The sequence below is a fragment of the Macaca fascicularis genome, chromosome 16 (assembly GCF_037993035.2).
Source record: "Macaca fascicularis isolate 582-1 chromosome 16, T2T-MFA8v1.1".
Lineage (NCBI taxonomy): Eukaryota > Metazoa > Chordata > Mammalia > Primates > Cercopithecidae > Macaca > Macaca fascicularis.
In genome coordinates, this window is record NC_088390.1 from 4,578,181 (window position 1) to 4,596,848 (window position 18,668).

General features: G+C 55.9%; 1 protein-coding gene and 1 long non-coding RNA gene across 9 annotated transcripts in view; one reads left to right on the forward strand and one right to left on the reverse strand.

Moving 5' to 3' along the window:
- Positions 1-6,717: 6,717 nt before the first annotated feature.
- Positions 6,718-9,203, reverse strand: LOC123569451 (uncharacterized). Its single transcript, XR_006693167.3, has 4 exons — positions 8,941-9,203; positions 7,466-7,612; positions 6,996-7,190; positions 6,718-6,893 (listed from the first exon to the last, which is right to left on the reverse strand). It is a non-coding gene; the product is annotated as an uncharacterized lncRNA (long non-coding RNA).
- Positions 8,195-18,668, forward strand: part of SPNS2 (SPNS lysolipid transporter 2, sphingosine-1-phosphate) — a 42,178-nt gene continuing 31,704 nt past the window's right edge. For all 8 annotated transcript variants that reach the window (XR_006693165.3, XR_012425148.1, XR_010582226.2 and 5 more), the window contains exon 1: positions 8,195-8,731. Coding sequence is in view for 3 of the 8 variants with exons in the window: in XM_045375594.3 (XP_045231529.2) it covers positions 8,362-8,731 (370 nt within the window). In the remaining 5 variants the exon portion in view is untranslated. The remainder of the gene's footprint in view (positions 8,732-18,668) is intronic.

Sequence of the window (18,668 nt, forward strand, 5' to 3'; positions counted from 1 at the left end):
GTGGTTTCTCCATTGGTCAGGCTAGTCTCGAACTCCCAACCTCAGGTAATCCACCTGCCTTGGCCTCCCAAACTGCTGGGATTACAAGCATGAGCCACTGTGCCCAGCCTTAATTTTTCATATTTTTAGTAGAGACAGGGTTTTGCCACGTTGACCAGGATGGTCTCGAACTCTTGAGCTCAGGCAATCCACCTGCCTCAGCCTCCCAAAGTACTAGAATTACAGGTGTGAGCCACCATGCCTGGCCTAAAAGCTCTTTTTCCACGTCGTTCTGAAGGTTGAGGGGGTTGAACCTGTGTGTCTGGATTCCCATACCCTAACCCTGGCTTGTTCCTCTGCCACCCCAAATATCGGTCTGTCTGTTTCATTCCCTGAAGTGTTTGACTTTCCTTTGTGCCTTGGTGGGCTTGGGAAGTTGTTTAATCTAATGCAGCCTCTACAGACAAAGCTGGCAGCAGGCAGCCGGAGTTTCCGGGAGTCATGATTTATCTCAACGCAGAGAGGTGTGTGACTGCGTGTACTCCTGTGGACCATATCAGTTTGGGTTGTGGGGTTGTATGCAACAGAAACAGACTGACGACCTTTACCAGGCAAAGGATGCATTGAAAGCACATCAGGAACTCAAAGGCTTGATGAGAAGGTTGGAGATTCAGGAGCCAGGGTTCCTGGGCCATATTATTTTGGGGTCTGTGCCAGAACTCCAGATATTTTATCCCTATTCTTTTGCCACCCTCCTCAAGATTTAAAGCCTTGGGCAAGAGATTCCAGTTGGGTTAGCTTGGATTCTATGCCCATGCCTTGATTTATAACCCCATTAAGATCAGCAGACCAGGGTGCTGTTAGGAAGAGGAAGGAAGTCTCAGCACCAAAACAAAATGAAACAGGAATTAAAACAGGATGACTGGCTGGGCACGGTGGCTCACGCCTGTAATCCCAGCACTTTGGGAGGCCGAGGCGGGCAGATCACCTGAGGTCAGGAGTTCAAGACCAGCCTAGCCAACATGGAGAAACCCCGTCTCTACTAAAAATACAAAAATTAGCCGGGCTTGGTGGTGTGTGCCTATAATCCCAGCTACTTGGGAGGCTGAAGCAGGAGAATCGCTTGAACCCGGGAGGCAGACGTTGTAGTGAGCCAAGATCGTGCCATTGCGCTCCCGCCTGGGCAACAAGAGTGAAACTCTGTCTTAAAAAGAAAAAAAAAAAAAAGAAGAAAGAAAACAAGACGACCGAAAACGAAAACAAAGGTAGCATCCACTACAATATCTTGGGCAGGCCAGTGGCATCTCTGAGACACAGCGTCTCCATGGGATGGCGAAGAGGCTGGACTCAATGCCCTTCAGTGAAGTCTTTATTTATTTTTTTTTTTTTTGAGACGGAGTCTCACACTGTTGCCCAGGCTGGAGTGCAGTGGCGCGATCTCGGCTCACTGCAAGCTCCGCCTCCTGGGTTCACGCCATTCTCCTGCCTCAGCCTCCTGAGTAGCTGGGACTACAGGCGCCCGCCACCGCGCCCGGCTAATTTTTTTTTTGTATTTTTAGTAGAGACGGGGTTTCACTGTGGTCTCGATCTCCTGACCTTGTGATCCGCCTGCCTCGGCCTCCCAAAGTGCTGGGATTACAGGCTTGAGCCACCGCGCCCGGCCTGAAGTCTTTATTTCTGATAGTCTGAATCCATGATGAAAGGAGACTGAAGCTTCTATAATGTAGAAAGTGTTAAAAATGTTCAAATGGCAGAACAGGAACTTCTGTGTTAGTGGGGACTCAGAACCATCTGTTCTGAGCAGGAGAGAGAGAGACGAAGTGTTCTGAGCAAAGGCAGGCTCTGGCTGGGGGAGGGAACAGGGGCCCCAACCAGTCCCCAGCTTGGCAACAGCAAGAGCAGAGAGGAGGTGCCTTCTCCCCACCGTGGGTGGTGACCTGCCGGGAAGGCTAATCAAAGGGTGGAGGCAAATAGCAGGTGGAAGCTAATGGAGGGTGGAGTCAATCAGGAAGAAAATGCCTTTTCCAGAGGGACCAGGAGAGGAATCTCGTTTCTGCGTCATTCAGAGCAACAGACACATGATGCAAATCAATGTACATTTCCTGGGCACCTGCTAAACATCATTTACTCAATCAACAAACATTCTTTGAGCACCTCCTCTGTACTGGCTCGTGGAGATGAATCAGAAAGGGTATGGGCCCTCGAGGCTTACGGTCTGTTGGTGAAGGACGGGGAACAGATTCTTTCTCAGACAAAAATCAGCACAGCGTTGGTGTGATGGAAGGATATACAGGTTGCTCAATAGCCCAGAGGAGAAAATGATTGTTCAGGTGGGCCAGGGAAGGCTTCCTGGAGGAAGCTGTTTCTGTGCTGGGTTCCTGAAGGACAAGTGGGGAGAGAGAGTGAATAGGCGGCACAGGCAGAGCCTGCCTCAGTCAGGGTCGGGGGGTCAGGGGTGGCACGTGGATGCTCTCCGTGGTCCTGAATCATCATTGTGCTAGTGGGACAAGGGCTTTTTTGTTGACGGGAGGACAGGGGCTATAGAAAAGTGCCCCAATGCTTGCCCCTCCCCCAGGTTCCCGGAAGTATGAGTTCAGGAAGCTCCATGTTCAGTGTAATTCTGAGAGATGGGTCGTAGGATCTGAGGCTGGAGATGGTCATGGGTTGTGAAACGTTGTGAAGGCTCTTAGAGATCATTAAGAAACGTAGACATTACTTTTTTCTTTTTCTTTTTTTGAGATGGACAGAGTCTCACTCTGTCACCCAGGCTGGAGTGCAGTGGCGCGATCTCGGCTCACTACAAGCTCCGCCTCCTGGGTTAACGCCATTCTCCCGCCTCAGCCTCCTGAGTAGGTGGGACTACAGGGGCCCGCCACCACGCCTGGCTAATTTTGTTTTTGTATTTTTAGTAGAGACGGGGTTTCACCGTGTTAGCGAGGTGAAACTCCTGACCTCGTGATCCGCCCACCTGGACCTCCCAAAGTGCTGGGATTACAGGCGTGAGCCACCGCGTCTGGCCAGGAACGCAGACATTTTTAACCCTATAGCCAGTGAAGAGCCTTAGAAAGGTTTCACTCAAGGTAGTGATGAGGTCCTTTGTGGGATTCAGAAAGTGACTGGCAAGCAATATGGAGAAACGACTGGAAGGCCGGCCGGGTGCAGTGGCTCAAGCCTGTAATCCCAACACTTTGGGAGGCCAAGGTGCATGGATCACTTGAGGCCAGGAGTTCAAGACCAACTTGGCCAACATGATGAAGCCCCGTCTCTACCAAAAAAAAAGAAAAAAATTAGCCAGGCATGGTGGTACGCACCTGTAATCCCAGCTACTCAGGAGGCTGAGACAGGAAAATTGCTTGAACCCAGGAGGTGGAGGTTGCAGTAAGCCAAGACTGTGCCATTACACTCCAGCCTGGGGGACAGAGCAAGACTCTGTCTCAAAAAACAAACAAACAAAACAAAACAAACAAAAAACTGGAGGGGGATGTGGGAACAGGTGATGTTGAACTTTACAAGGGTCCAGGTGAGACACAGAGATGCCTGAGCTAAGCCAGTAGGCAATGTGGACATGGGGAGATGTTCAAGAGAGGAAATTGAAAGCCCTTAGATGTGGGTGTTGAGGAGAAGGAGACCCACGTGGCCCCCAGGCTTCCTGCTTGGCGACAGCATGGATGATGGTGCTTTTTGACAAATGATAAGTGATACCAGAGTGGGAGCAGGTTGGGGGAAGGATGACAAGTTCATTTCCAAATGTGCTGAGTCTAAGGTACGTGTGGGATGTCTGGTGGGAGGTGTGTGTAGGAGACCATATATGGATCTCGTGTTTGGAGATGAGGCCCTGTCTAGAGACGGAGGTTGGGGTGTCATAGTCACATGGATGATCACTGAAAGTTGAGGCCATGGCTGCTCACGGTGGCTCATGCCTCTAATCCCAGCATTTTGGTAGGCTGAGGTGGGAGGATCACTTGAGCCCGAGTTTGAGACCAGCCTGGTCAACATAGTGAGACCCTTTCCCTAAAAAAAAAAAATGCTGGGTGTGGTGGTGCACGCTTATAGTCCCAGCCTTTCAGGAGGCTGAGGTGTGGACCCTCAGGAAAGGAAGACTCTTCTATATATATATATATATTTTTTTTTTTAATTATTATTTTTTCTCCCTGAGACAGAGTCTTGCTCTGTCGCCCAGGCTGGAATATGAAAGTCTCTGTTTCTCTGTCTTTGCTCCTCTCTGTCTTGGCTCTCTGTGTGTTTCTTTTTGTTGTTGTTGTTTTGAGACAGAGTCTCACTCTGTCACTCAGGCTGGAGTGCAGTGGTGTGATCTTGGCTCACTACAACCTCTGCCTCCTGGGTTCAAGCCATTCTCCTCCCAAGTAGCTGGGATTACAGGCGCACACCACCACACCCAGCTAATTTTGTATTTTTATTAAAGATGGGGTTTCTCCATGTTGGCCAGGCTGATCTTGAATTCCTGACCTCAAGTGATCTGCCCACCTTGGCCTCCCAAAGTGCTGGGATTACAGGCACGAGCCACTGCGCCCAGCATCAGGAAGCCCCTTCTTGAGCCCAAGAGTTCAAAGTTACCATGAGCTATGGTTGCACACTGCATTCCAGCCTGGGTGAGACACAGACCCTGCCTCTTTTTTTTTTTTTTTTTGAGACGGAGTCTCGCTCTGTCACCCAGGCTGGAGTGCAGTGGCCGGATCTCGGCTCACTGCAAGCTCCGCCTCCCAGGTTTACACCATTCTCGCGCCTCAGCCTCCCGAGTAGCTGGGACTACAGGCACCCGCCACGTCAGCTGGCTAGTTTTTTTGTATTTTTCAGTAGAGACAGGGTTTCACCGTGTTAGCCAGGATGGTCTCGATCTCCTGACCTTGTGATCCACCCATCTTGGCCTCCCAAAGTGCTGGGATTACAGGCGTGAGCCACCGCGCCCGGCCCAGACCCTGCCTCTTAAAAATTTTTTCAAAAAAAGTAAAGTTCAGGCCTAGGTGAGAGGCTGCCAAGGCAGAAGCTGCCAAGGGGGAAGGGAAGCAACAGAGGCCTGGGCCCTGGAGACACTCCCATGTGGGAGGATGGGCAGAGGGCAGATGGGCTGAGCTCCCAATTACCAGCCAGGGAGGAGCAAGTGCATTCTAGGCCAGTATTTCTCCGAGTGTCCTGCAGAGCTCTCGTCTTGCAAGACATTCTGTGGTCACATACACCTGGGAACGTGGCATCCTACATCTCCCTCTGGGAGATTCAGAGTGTCCATTCTCATAGTAAAGGCTCTGAAAAGTCTCTGAGTAAGGAAACCTACTTTTCTGTGTTTATCCCACTACTTCCCAAATATACATGCTCTTTGAATAATGGCCATTAATGTCCTGTGCCCCATTTTTTTCTTTTTGTGTGTGTGTGTGTTTTCTTTTTCTTTCCTTCCCCCGCCCCCCACCCCACTTTTTTTTTTTTTTTCTTTTTGAGACAGAGTCTCACTCTGTCACCCAGGCTGGAATGCAGCGGCATGATCTCGGCTCACTGCAACCTCCGCCTCCCAAGTTCAAGCAATTCTCCTGCCTCAGCTTCCTAAGTAGCTGGGATTACAGGCACGCACCACCATGCCCGGCTAATTTTTGTATTTTTAGTAGAGACAGGGTTTCACCATGTTGGTCAGGCTGGTTTCGGACTCCTGACCTCAGGTGATCCACCCACCTCGGCCTCCCAAAGTGCTGGATTATAGGCATGAGCCACCGCACCCGGCCCCCATTTGTTTTTGAAGCTGTGATCTAGACCTAATGAATGAATATCAGAAGGTCCTTTAGCCACGGAGTTCAGCCTCCTGTTATACTGACGAGGAAGCAGAATCCCGCCCAGGCGGAAGGCAGCGTGCGGGGCAGTGGAGGAAGTGCTGGATTAGACGGCAGACACAGCTGGGTTTAGTCCAGGCGCTGTCATTTACCAGGTGTTCAACCTTGGGCAAATGACTTCTTTTCCCTGGGCCTCAGTTTCTTCACTGGCGAGACGGAGGAAAGAACCCTACCAGTCCTGTCTGATGGCCCAGGATAGTGCCAGAGCGTCTCAGAAGGCTGCAGGGATTTGTCCCGGGCTGCACGACCAGAAAGGGCTTCTTGTCCTCCCTGTCCCTCTGCCCTTGGTGGCCCCTTATCCCACACAAGGACCTATTCTAGAGACTGCCTTTGAGTTGGATCCCCAGCGAAACACAGTGGGAATGGCTGGCTGGCTTGGTGGCAGCCCAGAGGTCCCCCAGGTTTGAAAGGCTCGTGCCACCCTCTTCCCCTGTTCTGGGACCATCCCAGTGGTGAAAAGGGAAGGCAGTCGAAAGAGAATGCTCCCCTTTCTGTCAAGGCCGAAAGTGTGCCCCTGGACAGGACTGTGGCCAAAACGATGAGTTTTGAGGCATGGGAAGGGGACCCTGGGGTTGGGTCTAGAGCCGTGGTTGTGCCTCCTTCACCACTAGACACAGTTCCACAGCTGGGCAGCCTCCCACAGCTGGACTCTGTCCACCTGCTAGCACCATCACACACTTATGAGGATCATTGCTGGGACTGGGTTCTAGCCCCATGGAGCTCCTAGCTCTGTCCTTGCTTGTTAATCACCCGTCATGCCAGGCCACCATGGGGAACTCCCCCCATCCGCCTTTGCAGGCCTGAGCTCAGCAAGCTGGAAAGAGGCAGCAGGCAACTTTCAGAATGAAATCTGTTTTCCTAACCCTCCCGTCACAGTCATTCATACCCAGCACGCTGAAGCATATTTTTAGTCACTTTGCAGAATTTAAAATACACCTCGAAGGCGCCAAGAAACACCAGCTTGGGGATTAACTCTGCTCACAAGAGACAGTGGAGGGGGGCGGGGGGTGCCTCGTGCTGCGTCACCCGTTGGCTATGCCATGACTCACTGTGGCCGACAGCTTCATCAGATGCACCTGCCTGCGGACGTGGGGTCCAGAAAAGCCTGTGGTGAGGACTGAGCTCCAGCCCTCGGGGATAATGCCAGAGCCCAGGGCAGCTCCAGCCCTGCCACAGACTCACTGCCTGTTCATAATGGGTCACATCCGTGCCCTGGGACTTGTCTGTGAAACACAGGGAATAATTAACTGGTTTCCGAGGGTCTGTCCAGTTCTAACATTCTGTCCTCTGCACTTTGTACAGGATTTTAATTTCAGTTAAAGCCCCAGACAGGTGAATGGGGGAGGGAAAGGGGAGATCATCACAGAGACACAGCACCTGAGGAGGGGAGAAACCGTGATGAGATGTCAGGAACGCAGAAGCTCCCCAGCCACTCTCTGTAGGAGGCAGACCCCTGCACCGTCCCACCAAGGGGAAGTGACCACCCATGGATTCCAGACTGAATCCCATCCTGCCATCTGCCCCCAGATACAGAAACGGAGACCCAGAGAATGGGTGTCATGTTCAGGGTCATGCCACACACCAGGGCACAGCTGAGCTGGGACCTGCCTCCTGTCTGCCACTGCGGGCTTTGTACCCTTGCTAGCATGTACCTGGAAGTCTGAAGCTTGGAGATGTGGTCACTCAGGAGAGAAGGGCCCTTCTGAATATCCTGTTTCTGTTGGGCGCCAATCAGAGCCCTGGTTCTCCCTGCCAGGGGCTGCCGGCCACTCTGTGGGGCAAGGGTAGGGTCCTGGTGCCTACACAGGAATGGGTCGGGAGTAGATTGGGGGCTGGATCTGGTTTGCCCTGGGGAGATGGGCGACACAGCCCACCATGACTGGTGGAGGTCTAGGTTCTGGGCCCTCCCTGAACTGTTTAAATCGGGGCATGTGAGCATCGGAGGAGCCACCGGCTCTCCAACCGGCGCCCCTGACTTTAGTTATCTGAGACTCCTCCCTCCAGTTCGCCCAAATACGCTAGGCTCAAGCCCTCGGCCCGGCTCCCAGAGCCTCCCCCGGCAGTCCATGCCCGAGGCAGGGGTTGGGTGAAGGGTACTGAGTAGGTGCTGGGAGCCCCGTCACTAGCACCCTGCTCCCAGCTCCGTAGCCGGAGTAAACCTTCTTCCGCTCCCCGCGGGCGTTCACGGCCGGGCGGCCCCGGCGTGACTGCGCCCCAGTTAACGGGAGGGGCTCTGCCGCTCGGGCCCCTCGCCCCCGGGCGCCCATCCCCGGGGCAGCACGTGCGGGGCGGGGCTGTGGCCCGAGCCCGGAGCTGATTGGGCGCGGGCCCGGTGGGCGGGGCCGGGCCGCAGCTGTCAGAGCCGCGGCGGCGACGGCGGCGCATCGAGCTGAGCGGTGGCGGCGCCGCAGCCGGGGTCGGAGCGCAGGAGCCGACGGGGCCCGACCGGGATGGTGCAGCGGCGGCTCCGCGGCGCACACACGCGCTGAGCGGGCCCAAGCTGGGCCCCGCGCCCCCCGCGCCTCCCGCCGCCCCGATCCCGGCCGGCATGATGTGCCTGGAATGCGCCTCGGCGGCGGCGGGCGGCGCGGAGGAGGAGGAGGCGGACGCGGAGCGGCGGCGCCGGCGCCGGGGGGCGCAGCGAGGGGCTGGCGGTAGCGGTTGCTGCGGGGCGCGGGGCGCGGGCGGCGCTGGAGTCTCGGCCGCGGACGATGAGGTGCAGACGCTGTCGGGCAGCGTAAGGCGGGCCCCGACCGGACCCCCCGGCACCCCTGGCACCCCCGGCTGCGCAGCTACTGCAAAGGGCCCCGGCGCGCAGCAGCCCAAACCGGCCAGCTTGGGCCGCGGGCGGGGGGCAGCCGCCGCTATCCTCAGCTTGGGCAACGTGCTCAACTACCTGGACAGGTACACCGTGGCAGGTGAGCGGGGGCCCCACCCAGCCCGAGGACCAGGACCCCACCCCATCCCACCACCCGCCTCGAGGGAGGTACCCCAGAGAGCTTTTGGTCCCAGGCCTACTATCTCCAGGACCTACGTGAGGTCCCTACGGACCCTCTGCTCAGGCACAACTGGGCAAGGGATGCCTCCGTGCTCCACGGGTACAATCCAGCTCCCCGCTCATACACACCCGGGGCCAAGGGTTAGGTGCGTCCCCACCCCTGGAGCAGCCCGCGCGTCCTCGCCAGCCCTTGACGGCTCATCCGTTGTCCTCTTCTCCAAGAGTCTCCTCTGCGTCTCTCTGCCTCCTTGTCTGTGCGCCCCCTCCGACCCCAGCTGCAGGTTCCCGGGCCTCCTTCCCTTCCCCCAGCCCAGGCGGTCTGTCCGTCCATGGCCCGTCAGTTCCTTCCTTTCTCCGCCGCCTCCACCCCCCTGCGTGCGTGCGGCGAGTGCGCGCGCCCCTTGCGGGTGTGGGCTAGGGAGACCGGGTGTGTGTGCGCGTGGCGGCGCGGTTGTGTGTGTGAGCGCGTGGCTGACAAAGGCTCCGGGCTGCGGGGAGCGGAGGGAGGGGCGGGGCGGGTCCGCGGCGCCTGGGGACCCAGGCTGCGGTTTGCAGCTGGCCCTGTACAGAGGCCTGAAGACGCCTCCCCCCGCCCTGTGGTGCTTGGGGTGTAGGGTAGGGCGCAGGCCTCTGAAGCTAGAGACGTGGAGCCTCAACCTCAGGGAGCATCTCTGGGAATCAGCCTTGGGGACGGGATTGGGATCGATAGAACAACTGGGTTCTAGCCCCGGATTTGCTCCTAATGTGCTTGGTGTGTGACCTTGGGCCAGTCTCAGCGTGTGTTTAGGTCTGTTTGCTCGTTTGTGAGTTGATTGATCATTGGGCCTTTGGGGGACGCACGTGGTTCTGGAATTTCCTTCTGCTGGCTCCCCTCCCCAGCTCTTAGGGGTGGCTCTAGGGGTAAGAATTTGCCCTAGACTGAGCTACTACTGGTTGGGAATGGTGGCGCCTTGAGAGGGAAGGACTTTGGCCAGACTGGCATAGGTAGGGGCTCCCTGCAGGAGGAGAGCAGTACTGTGTGCCCGGCATGCTGGCCCAGAAACTGCCTAACTATAGCTTAGTAAAATCTGGAGCTACCAAACACACACACACAACAGAGAGAGAGAGAGGAGAGAGAGAAGAGAGAGGGAAGGATTTATTTTGGACAGACTCTAAAGAGAACTTTGCGGCAGTTGAGAGAAGAGAGCCCGGGCATAAACCACACACCACCTGGTGCCTTTCTCCGGGCCTCAGTCTCCCCCTCTGTTGAATGGAGTTTTGTGTCAAATGGAAGGGAAGAATTCTGATAGGAGGGCAGAGGCTTCCCCCTCCCCCCATTCCTGCTTTCAAACCCCCTTGGCTCTCTGTCATTCCACTGGAGGAAGTTGGAAGTGGGTACCAGTGGCATCCGTTTCTGGGTCGAGCAGTCCCAAAGAGATACTTACTTTGGTCTAGCGAGCAGGAATATTGAGCACCTCCCAAGAACGCCAACGGTTGTGGTGCATACACCATGCTGCCAGGGACCTGGGAGCGTAAGTGCCACCCTTTGGGGGAGAAATCAGAGAATAGCTGGGACTTGTAGTCAGTTCAAAATTCCGTACATAGATGGGGGGGACCAAGGTCCCTGTACAGCCCCCGTCCAAGATGGCCAGGAAAGCGACTGGTAAAGCTGGTGTTAGATCTAACAGTGAGGCTCTGCCTGGGAGGAGGTCTTCCCACCCTTTCGCAGCTGAAGAATGAATGGTACTACTTCTGGCACTGTAGCGCTCTCCAACTTGTTTTTTTCCAGCCCCAGACCACCCCCTTTGACGTTCTTAGGGGAACTGCCTCTGCCAGGGGCAGAGCCAGAGGGTGGAATCAGGGAGGGCTGGCGCTTAATCTGCTCCCACCTCTAAGCGGGTCTCAGAGTTAGATTGTCAGAACGGGGGAATGAGATAGGAAATTTGTGGTGAATTGGTAAAAGGAAGTGGGGAGTGGTGGCTAAGAGGGGCGTGGGGCGGGCAGTTAGGGAGGAAGGCCTGGAAAGCCCTGTGCAAACACCCGCCTGGGCTGTGCCTCCCTCCCTCTCCTGGCCTGGGATGGGAGCTCACGCACCACCCCACCCCCAGCACACAACAGACACACGTTTCCTCTCCGGATAAGCCTGGTTGCCCCTCTCTCTCTGGTAGATTTCCCCATCTCCACTTCCCCAAGTTCAGTTTTTAGGAATATTTATTATCTCTATGGTAACTACTATGGCTTGATGTGCTAGGGTCAGGGGAGTGCTCATCCCAGGCCTGAGTGCACCTGTTGCTGGCTGGCCCGGCTGGGACAGAGGCGGCGATGTAGACACTCCATTGCTCAGTCTTCAATGTTTGCACCTACCTGGCGTCAGTTCCCCACTAGAGAATGAAGGGAGGTCCCACTCTCCTCCTTTAAATCTGTCCTTAAAATCTGTTTTTTCATAGTATAGACCAGCTTTGTCCAAAAGGAATATAATGTAAGCCACATATTCATGTCAAATTTTCTGGTAGCTGAATGAAAATAGTACAATAAATAGGTGTGATTAATTCATAATATATTTTATTTAACTCATTATATCCAACATATTTCAACATGTAATCAATATAAAAGTTGTTAGGGGCCGGGCGCGGTGGCTCAAGCCTGTAATCCCAGCACTTTGGGAGGCCGAGGCGGGTGGATCACGAGGTCAGGAGATCGAGACTATCCTGGCTAACACGGTGAAACCCCGTCTCTACTAAAAATACAAAAAAATTAGCCGGGCGTGGTAGCAGGCGCCTGTAGTCCCAGCTACTTGGGAGGCTGAGTCGGGAGAATGGCGTGAACCCAGGGGGCGGAGCTTGCGGTGAGCCGAGATCGCGCCACTGCACTGCAGCCTGGGAGACACAGCGAGACTCCGTCTCAAAAAAAAAAAAAAGTTGTTAGGGCCAGGTGCGGTGGCTCATGCCTGTAAACCCAGCACTTTGGGAGGATCACCTGAGGTCGGAAGTTCGAGACCAGCCTGGTCAACCTGGTGAAACCCCGTCTCTACTAAATACAAAAATTAGCTGGCATGGTGGTGCACACCTGTAGTCTCAGCTACTTGGGAAGCTGAGGCAGGAGAATCGCTTGAACCCAGGAGGTAGAGGTTGCAGTGAGCCAAGATCGCGCCACTGCACTCCACCCTGGGCAACAGAGTGAGACTCTGTCTCAAAAAAAAAAAAATACATACACACACACATATATATGTGTTGTTAATGGGATATTTTGCCTCCTTTTTCATACTAAGTCTTTGAAAACCAGTGTGTGTATTTTCCATTCACAGCACATGTCAATGTCATGGTGGCCAGGGGCCACTAGAGTGGACAGTGCAGGTCTAGAGTCTTTCCTGACCAAGTTCGAGGCAAGACTCTTCCGCTTCCCAGCCGTGTGACCTTGAAGACATCACCTGAGCCTTCGGTGTGATCATTCCCCTCCCGCCCGCCTCCCGGGTTGCGTGGGATAAATGAGACTGTATCTCGAGCACCTGGGACGGGGCCAGATTCCTCGGAGGGCTTCACGAGTGCCAGCTGCCTTCTCCTTCGTGCCTCTGCTCAAGCTGGGCCCCTGGCCACGATGCCCTTCCTGTTTTATTATTATTTTTTTTTTTGTCGTTCTGTTTTTTTGTTCTGTTTATGACAGTCCTTTTCAGGACACCTTTGCGAACCCCTCCCTTCTCCACAGGGCTGGTCTCCATCCTGGGAACTCTAGTAGCTTCTGCCTCTGCACAAGCATTCCCAGCGCCACCCGGTGAACCTGCTAATTACGGCCTCTCCTCCGCCCCATGAGAACTCCCTGAGGGCAGCAGGCCTCAGAGCGGGTGAGGAGGGCCAGGCTCCTGTGCTTGCTCTGCTTACTGAGCGTTGCTTCAATTGGATGAAATTGAGGTAGCCCAGAAACCTCTTCTAATTCCTTCCTTGCACCTCCTTGTGCAGATGGGAACACAGCCGTCCAGAGAACAAAGACACTTACCCAAGGTCACACGCGGGGCGGAGCAGGGCCATAGCAGCCAGTGCAGCATCCTCTGCAGCCCCAGGAACCCCGGGTGGAGGTCGGGGCGTGACCCTTGCTTGTGGCCCGGAACGCAGAGGCTCTGCTGGCTCAGGCAAGAGCCCTTTGGGTAGATGAAATTCAGTTTAATTGAGCCAAGGCAGTTTGAGCTCCTCTAGGGCACCTGGCTGCTGCTCCCATGGTCCCTACCAGCCTAGCAGCCACCCACTCTGCATTCTCAGCCCACTCCTCACTGCCAGGTCAGGAGAAGGAGGTAGTCCCTCAGACGGGGGTCTCACGCCCCCTCTAACCAGCTCTGCTTCCTGGTGCCAGAGCCACCTCTGCCCCCCAGGCTGCCGTTCTTTCCTCTGTGCAATGGAAGCAGAGCTGAGGGTGTAGGTGGCAGCATTTTGTTCCTGGAACCAGGCCCCGCAAGAGGGAGCTGGCCCCGGCCTTGTTTACGGTTGGTGAGTGACTATTTGGGAACTCAGATCCTTCCCCAACTTCTGTGGGGTACCTGTTCTCTTCTCAAGACCTATTTTCTTTCCTTTTGATCCAGCCGAGGGCAGCCTGGGCACCTGGAGTTGGGTGGAGTGGGGGCTGTTGAGGAAAGGCAAAGCCTTGCCCTGGGGGAGTCCTTTTCTGCCAAAGAAGCTGAGACTGGTATCCATGGCAACTGCTCACTAACACAAACCCAGAAGGAGCGATGAGCATAGGGACCCAGCTGGGAACACAAGCCGAGAGGGACTTGGGGGCTTCCCTGGAGCAGCTGAGCTGGGTGCAGGAGGAGGGGGCGCCAGGCTGGGGCTCACTCTCCTATTGGCCTTTTCTTTTGGTCTGTCCTGTTAAGTCTATCCAGAATTGAAAGATGGGGAAACTGAGGCCCAGGGTCTTTTACAGGGTCACCTGGTGGGTAGGGGCTAAGCCAGGCCCTATCTTGTGGCTCTGTGGCTCTCTCTTTAGATAAGAATGGCTGCCTTAAGGATAAACGGTGCACCTGCCTTCCCTCTTAGGTGGCCCTGTCCTGGCCACTGCCACGTCTGCACTGTGGGGAAACCCCAGCTAAGGTCTGAGGGGCAGGGCACCCAGAGTGTCTGACTGGCAGGCTCAGCACCCAGGTGAAGGGCCAGGTGGCCTAGAATACCAGCGCCCTTGTGACTAACCGCCTGCTGCCCTCTTCCTTGCTCCTGCTTCCTCTTCAACGCACCTTCCAGCAGGCTCTGCCAGCCCCTCCGCTGTGTTGTTGATCCGTCAGAGGAAGTGCCTTGAAACAGTACCTTCGTCTGGGGCCCTGGACCAGTGATGGCCCTGGCCTGTGCCTCTTTCTTATTTGGTGGATGAGGCAGGAAGGCTGCAGGTCTGCAGGCCTGTTCTGAGAGGGAGGCTGCCCTGTTCAGAGCTGTGCAGAGGAGGAACTCCTTGGCCCTTCCCCGGATCCTTCCGCAGTAGGAAGTGGCTTTTGTTTCTGCCTGTAGGGGCCTGAAATCTTGAAGGTAGAAGGGGGATGAGAGTGAGGGAGGCCAGTAGGACACTGGCCCGATCCCTAGGCTTCTGAGGCTGGGCTCCCTTGTGGGTTCCGAATGTCTTCTGGGCTGAGCTTCGTGTTCCTGGCTCTGCCAGCCTTTGCCAGCTTTACTGTGTGACTGGAGGCAAATTCTGACTCTCTCTGATTCCTGAATCCACGAGAGATGATTTTTGTCCCTCTCTTGCTGTTGTCAGTGTCTTGCTCCCAAGGATAGTGTGGGGCACCTGGTCTCAGGAACTCTAGTCTGCTGGTCGCTGGCTCTGCCTGCACCTCCCTTCCCCAGGACAACCAGATCTGCTTCCCAGGAGCTGCAGTAGCCAACCAAGCTTGCCCCTGGTGGGTCTCAGCGGTGTCCTCTTTCCAGGATGCCCTCTCCCGTGCTCTGGGCTGAACCGAGTGCCTAACTCCTGGTTTCGAACTGTACTCTGCTCGTCTCCATCACAGCACCCATCCCCAAGGAGGCTCACCATCCCCCTGTAGCCATGAGGGGCAGAGCCGGGTCACACCTGGGACCCCTGCATGCATAGGAGACTGCCCCAGGCTTGAGCCCTGTTGACTGAGTCACAGACTCAGTTGACTGAGACTTGGGTTGACTCATACCTGCCTGACCCAAAGCACATCCTTCTGGGCTGAAAGGGCACTGGTAGGTTTGGACAGATCAGGTGAGGGGCCAGGCCCCTGTACTGACATCAGGGTTTCTCCGACAGTGGCTGGTGCTGTCTCTTTGTTCTGACCAGGGCTCACAATGAGCCTCAGGGCCTGAGTCTCCAGGAAGGAAATGGGAGGATGTAGTCAGCCGTAGTCCCTGTCTACCCAGTCCTCAGCCCTGACAATGAGGCCGCCCAACCCCCAAGCTGGGCAGAGCAGCTTTTCTACATTCAGGAGGGCACAGTGGCAGCTTTGCCCTGTCTCTTCTGCAGATAGGGCTGCCCGGGTCACACAGTGAGGCCGTGTGAGGAAGAGCACCGGTCTGCTCTGGGCCTGGTCCTCGCCTGGTGGCTGGGAGGTGGGTGAGTAGGGCCATAGGGGAGATGAGGGTAGAGCATCAGCACTGGAGCAAGAAATAAACCTGGAAGGAGGCACTAGCCAGAGCTTGGAGGCTGGGGACAGGGTCCTGTCCTCCTGCCTCTGGCTTTCCTCTGCCTTCTTGGAGCCCTTGCTAGGGTGTCCCCACTCCCACTCCTAGAGCCATGAGGTCTTCATGATTCCTTCACTGTCGGGCATGGGGTTCCTGAATGGGCTTCCAGGAGGCGAAGAGCAGGATGAGGCTTTGTAAACTGAAAAGGGCTGTGCCTGGGGAGGGGTGGGGCTGCTTGGTCACACAGCTGTTTCTGGCACCCGTGTGAGGACAGCTGGTGTGGATGTTGAGGGGTGACTACTTGCAGCCTTTTTTGGGGGGGAGTTGTTGGGGTGCAGGTGGAGAACATAGGCCAGATGTGGGAGCCTGGGGCCCAGCTCGGCCTGGCCCCTGCAGCCTCTGTCCCGCTCACCTTCTTCATCTCAGCTTCCATGTGAGGCGGGGAGCAGCAGTCCCTGGCCGCCTCGGCTACGGAAGCAGCACGTGGGGAGAAGGCTGAGAGTTTGTGGGCTTGAGGGGAACCATTCTGAGGTCTCTTATCTCTTCCCCACCCTCTTCCCCAGGCCCCTGCCTTATCCCGTGTCTGGCTGGCATATCATGACCCACTGGCCACACCCCCTGTGGGTCATGATAAGGCTGTGGCCACCTTGTCCCTGGCCCCTGGTGGTCTTGGGAGCCCCTGGGCCAGGACAGGGCTGGGGAGGCTGAGTTGAGGAAGGAGTAGCTGTACAAAGCCCCCAAATTACTAAGGCAGAGAGCCTGGTTCCAGTAAAGCTGGCCCCAAATGATAGACTAGAACCACAGGCCAGAGGCCCGGCAGCCCGGCCCCGCCCACTCTTGGCATAGAGACACAGCAGGGAGGAGGGGGACGCGCTGGGCTCCGGGGTGGTGTCTCTAGGGCTAGCAGGGTATGCCGGCAGGCTCTTGAGTGGGGAGGGGTGTTTCTCTAAGGGCCCAAGGCTCTGGGCTGGGGGCCTCATCCTCATGGTCCCTGCAGAGACGATCACTAAGCTGCTCTGCCATGAATGACCCAGATTTGCAGGGTGGCATGGGGGTAGGGGACCGGCACATGTAGAACAAACCCAGTTGAGATTCAGAAACGAACCCAGCAGGGATGTCTTGGGATTCTGGGCCACTTCTGCAATGGGCAACCTGAGGCTCAGAGTGGGGGCCGGCTGCTCCTGAAGGTCACATAGCCTACTCCAGGCAGACGGGGCAGGATCTTGCCCTGTGGGATAAGTGGGATAAGTGATAAGTAGGAGTGAGTGTGCCTGAGTCCAGGGCACTGGCTCAGGGACTGCCTTGGCCCAGTCCCTAGGCTGGTGGGGTGCCGGCGGGGCCAGCCTGTGGGTTCCCAGCCTTAGCCATCCAGCGCCAGGCCAGCAGAGCCAGGTTCTCAGGCCCCTGTAATTACCGGAGCAGGGGTAAGACTCCCAGTGTAAGCCAGCCCTGAGGCCTCTCACATGGGGACCCGGATCCCTCTCAGAGGGACTGGTCAAGGGCATCAGGGCCCATCCGTTCAGATCCCTAGGCCTTGTCTTTCCAGGCATCTGCCCCCATTTTGGATAAAAGAAAACCAAGGTGGGAATGCCCCATTGTTCTCAAGTCATAGCTGGGGCTGTGTCCTGTCCTACTAGTTAATGACCAACGATAACATTTATGACATTTATTGAGTGCCTACTATGTGCCAGGCACTGTTCTAAACACTGTATGTGGATTAATCTACTTAAACCTCACAACAACCATATGAAATGAAGCAGGTCTTCAAATTCAGCCATATTACAGAGGAGGAAATTGGCACAGAGAGGTTATGCTATTTTCCCAAGGTCACACAGCAGAGAAAGTGGGAAAACCAGGATTTAAACCCAGATGCTCCAGTTCTGGAGCCCATGCTCTTGAGAATTTAGGCCGCCTGCTGCTCTGAGAGAGGCTCAGGCAAGGTGAATGTGGGCTGACGCTGACTGTACTTGGGGAAAGCAGGGGGTATGTGGGGACAAGCTTGAGGTGCCCTGTCTAGGCTGCCTGGGAAGGAAAAGACCTCAGGATCACGCTGTTGGCATGTTGTGTTTGAGGCTGGCCTGAGCTGAGGGCTCTCGTGGTCAGTGTGGGTTTCCTCTTACACCTTGGCCTTTCGAGGATTCTGTGATGTCAGCAGATTGGGCCTGGCTGGAGGAGGGAGGAGGAGGCCAGGAGTCCTGGAATCGGGGCTTGACTCCTCTGGGGTCTACTGAAGGACCAGCAGTGATGGGGAATCACTGTGAGTGTCTGGGGCCAGCTGTTGAGTAAGTCAGGGCCAGAGTCCATGCAGTTCTGGGGGTGCCCTTGAGGTTATAGGCACCGCTTCACCATGAGCCTCAGAGGAGAGAGGCAGGCGTCCTGGTAGACGCGACCTTGGATCTGGGTCCTAGAGGTGAGGCTGGTCTTAATGGCTGGAGAGTGACAGCCCAGGAAGAAGCACGGCGGTAGCCAGGGCTGGGAGGCCTGCGGCCTGTGATGTGCGATTCCAGGGAGCTCGGAGCAGCCCGGCCGGTGGTTTCCGATCACCTGGGCACTGCGTTGATAGATTCTTGGGCCCCACATCTAGAAAGGGTGACTCTGCAGGTTTGGGGAGGGCCCCAGGGAGCTGTATTTTAATAAACACACCCTCCTTAAAGGTCATTGGGATTCTCAGGCAGGTTTGGGGACCACTGATCTCCCCAGGAAGAAATCGGGGTCCAGGGAGGTGAAAAGTCAGGGCTAGCAGCATTGGCCTTTGCCTGGAGTCGGGGGCTGTATGTGTGTGTGGCGGGCACTGTGGGTGGGAGAAGAGCTGGCTTAGGGCCAGGTCATGGAGGCCTCAAATGCTGGAATTCTGGGCGGCAAAGGTGCTGCTAAGTGTGAGTGGGCAGCCGTACCCACCGGGCTGACACTCGTAGAACAGCGCCTGGCACAAACTAGTTGGCCGATACGTGTCAATATGTGCGCTGTCATTGTTGTTACTGGTACCATTACTGAGCCAGGGGTCTGGGCCAGTGGATCTTGAAGGACTGATGGGTGATTCTGAGGCCAGAGGTAACCAGTGGGTCACAGCATTAGCTCCTTGAGTCCAGGAACTGTCTTGTGGTCTCTAGAGGCCCAGGCCGGGACCTAGAACTCTAGAAGATTCGTAAGGGCTTGTGAGACCAGGTAGCAGGAGGGATGCCAGCTGGCTGGCAGGGGCTGGACGCAGGGAGCCCAGGGAGGAGGCTGGGCGATGAAGCAGATGGAGAATCACCGGGGCCCATTCAT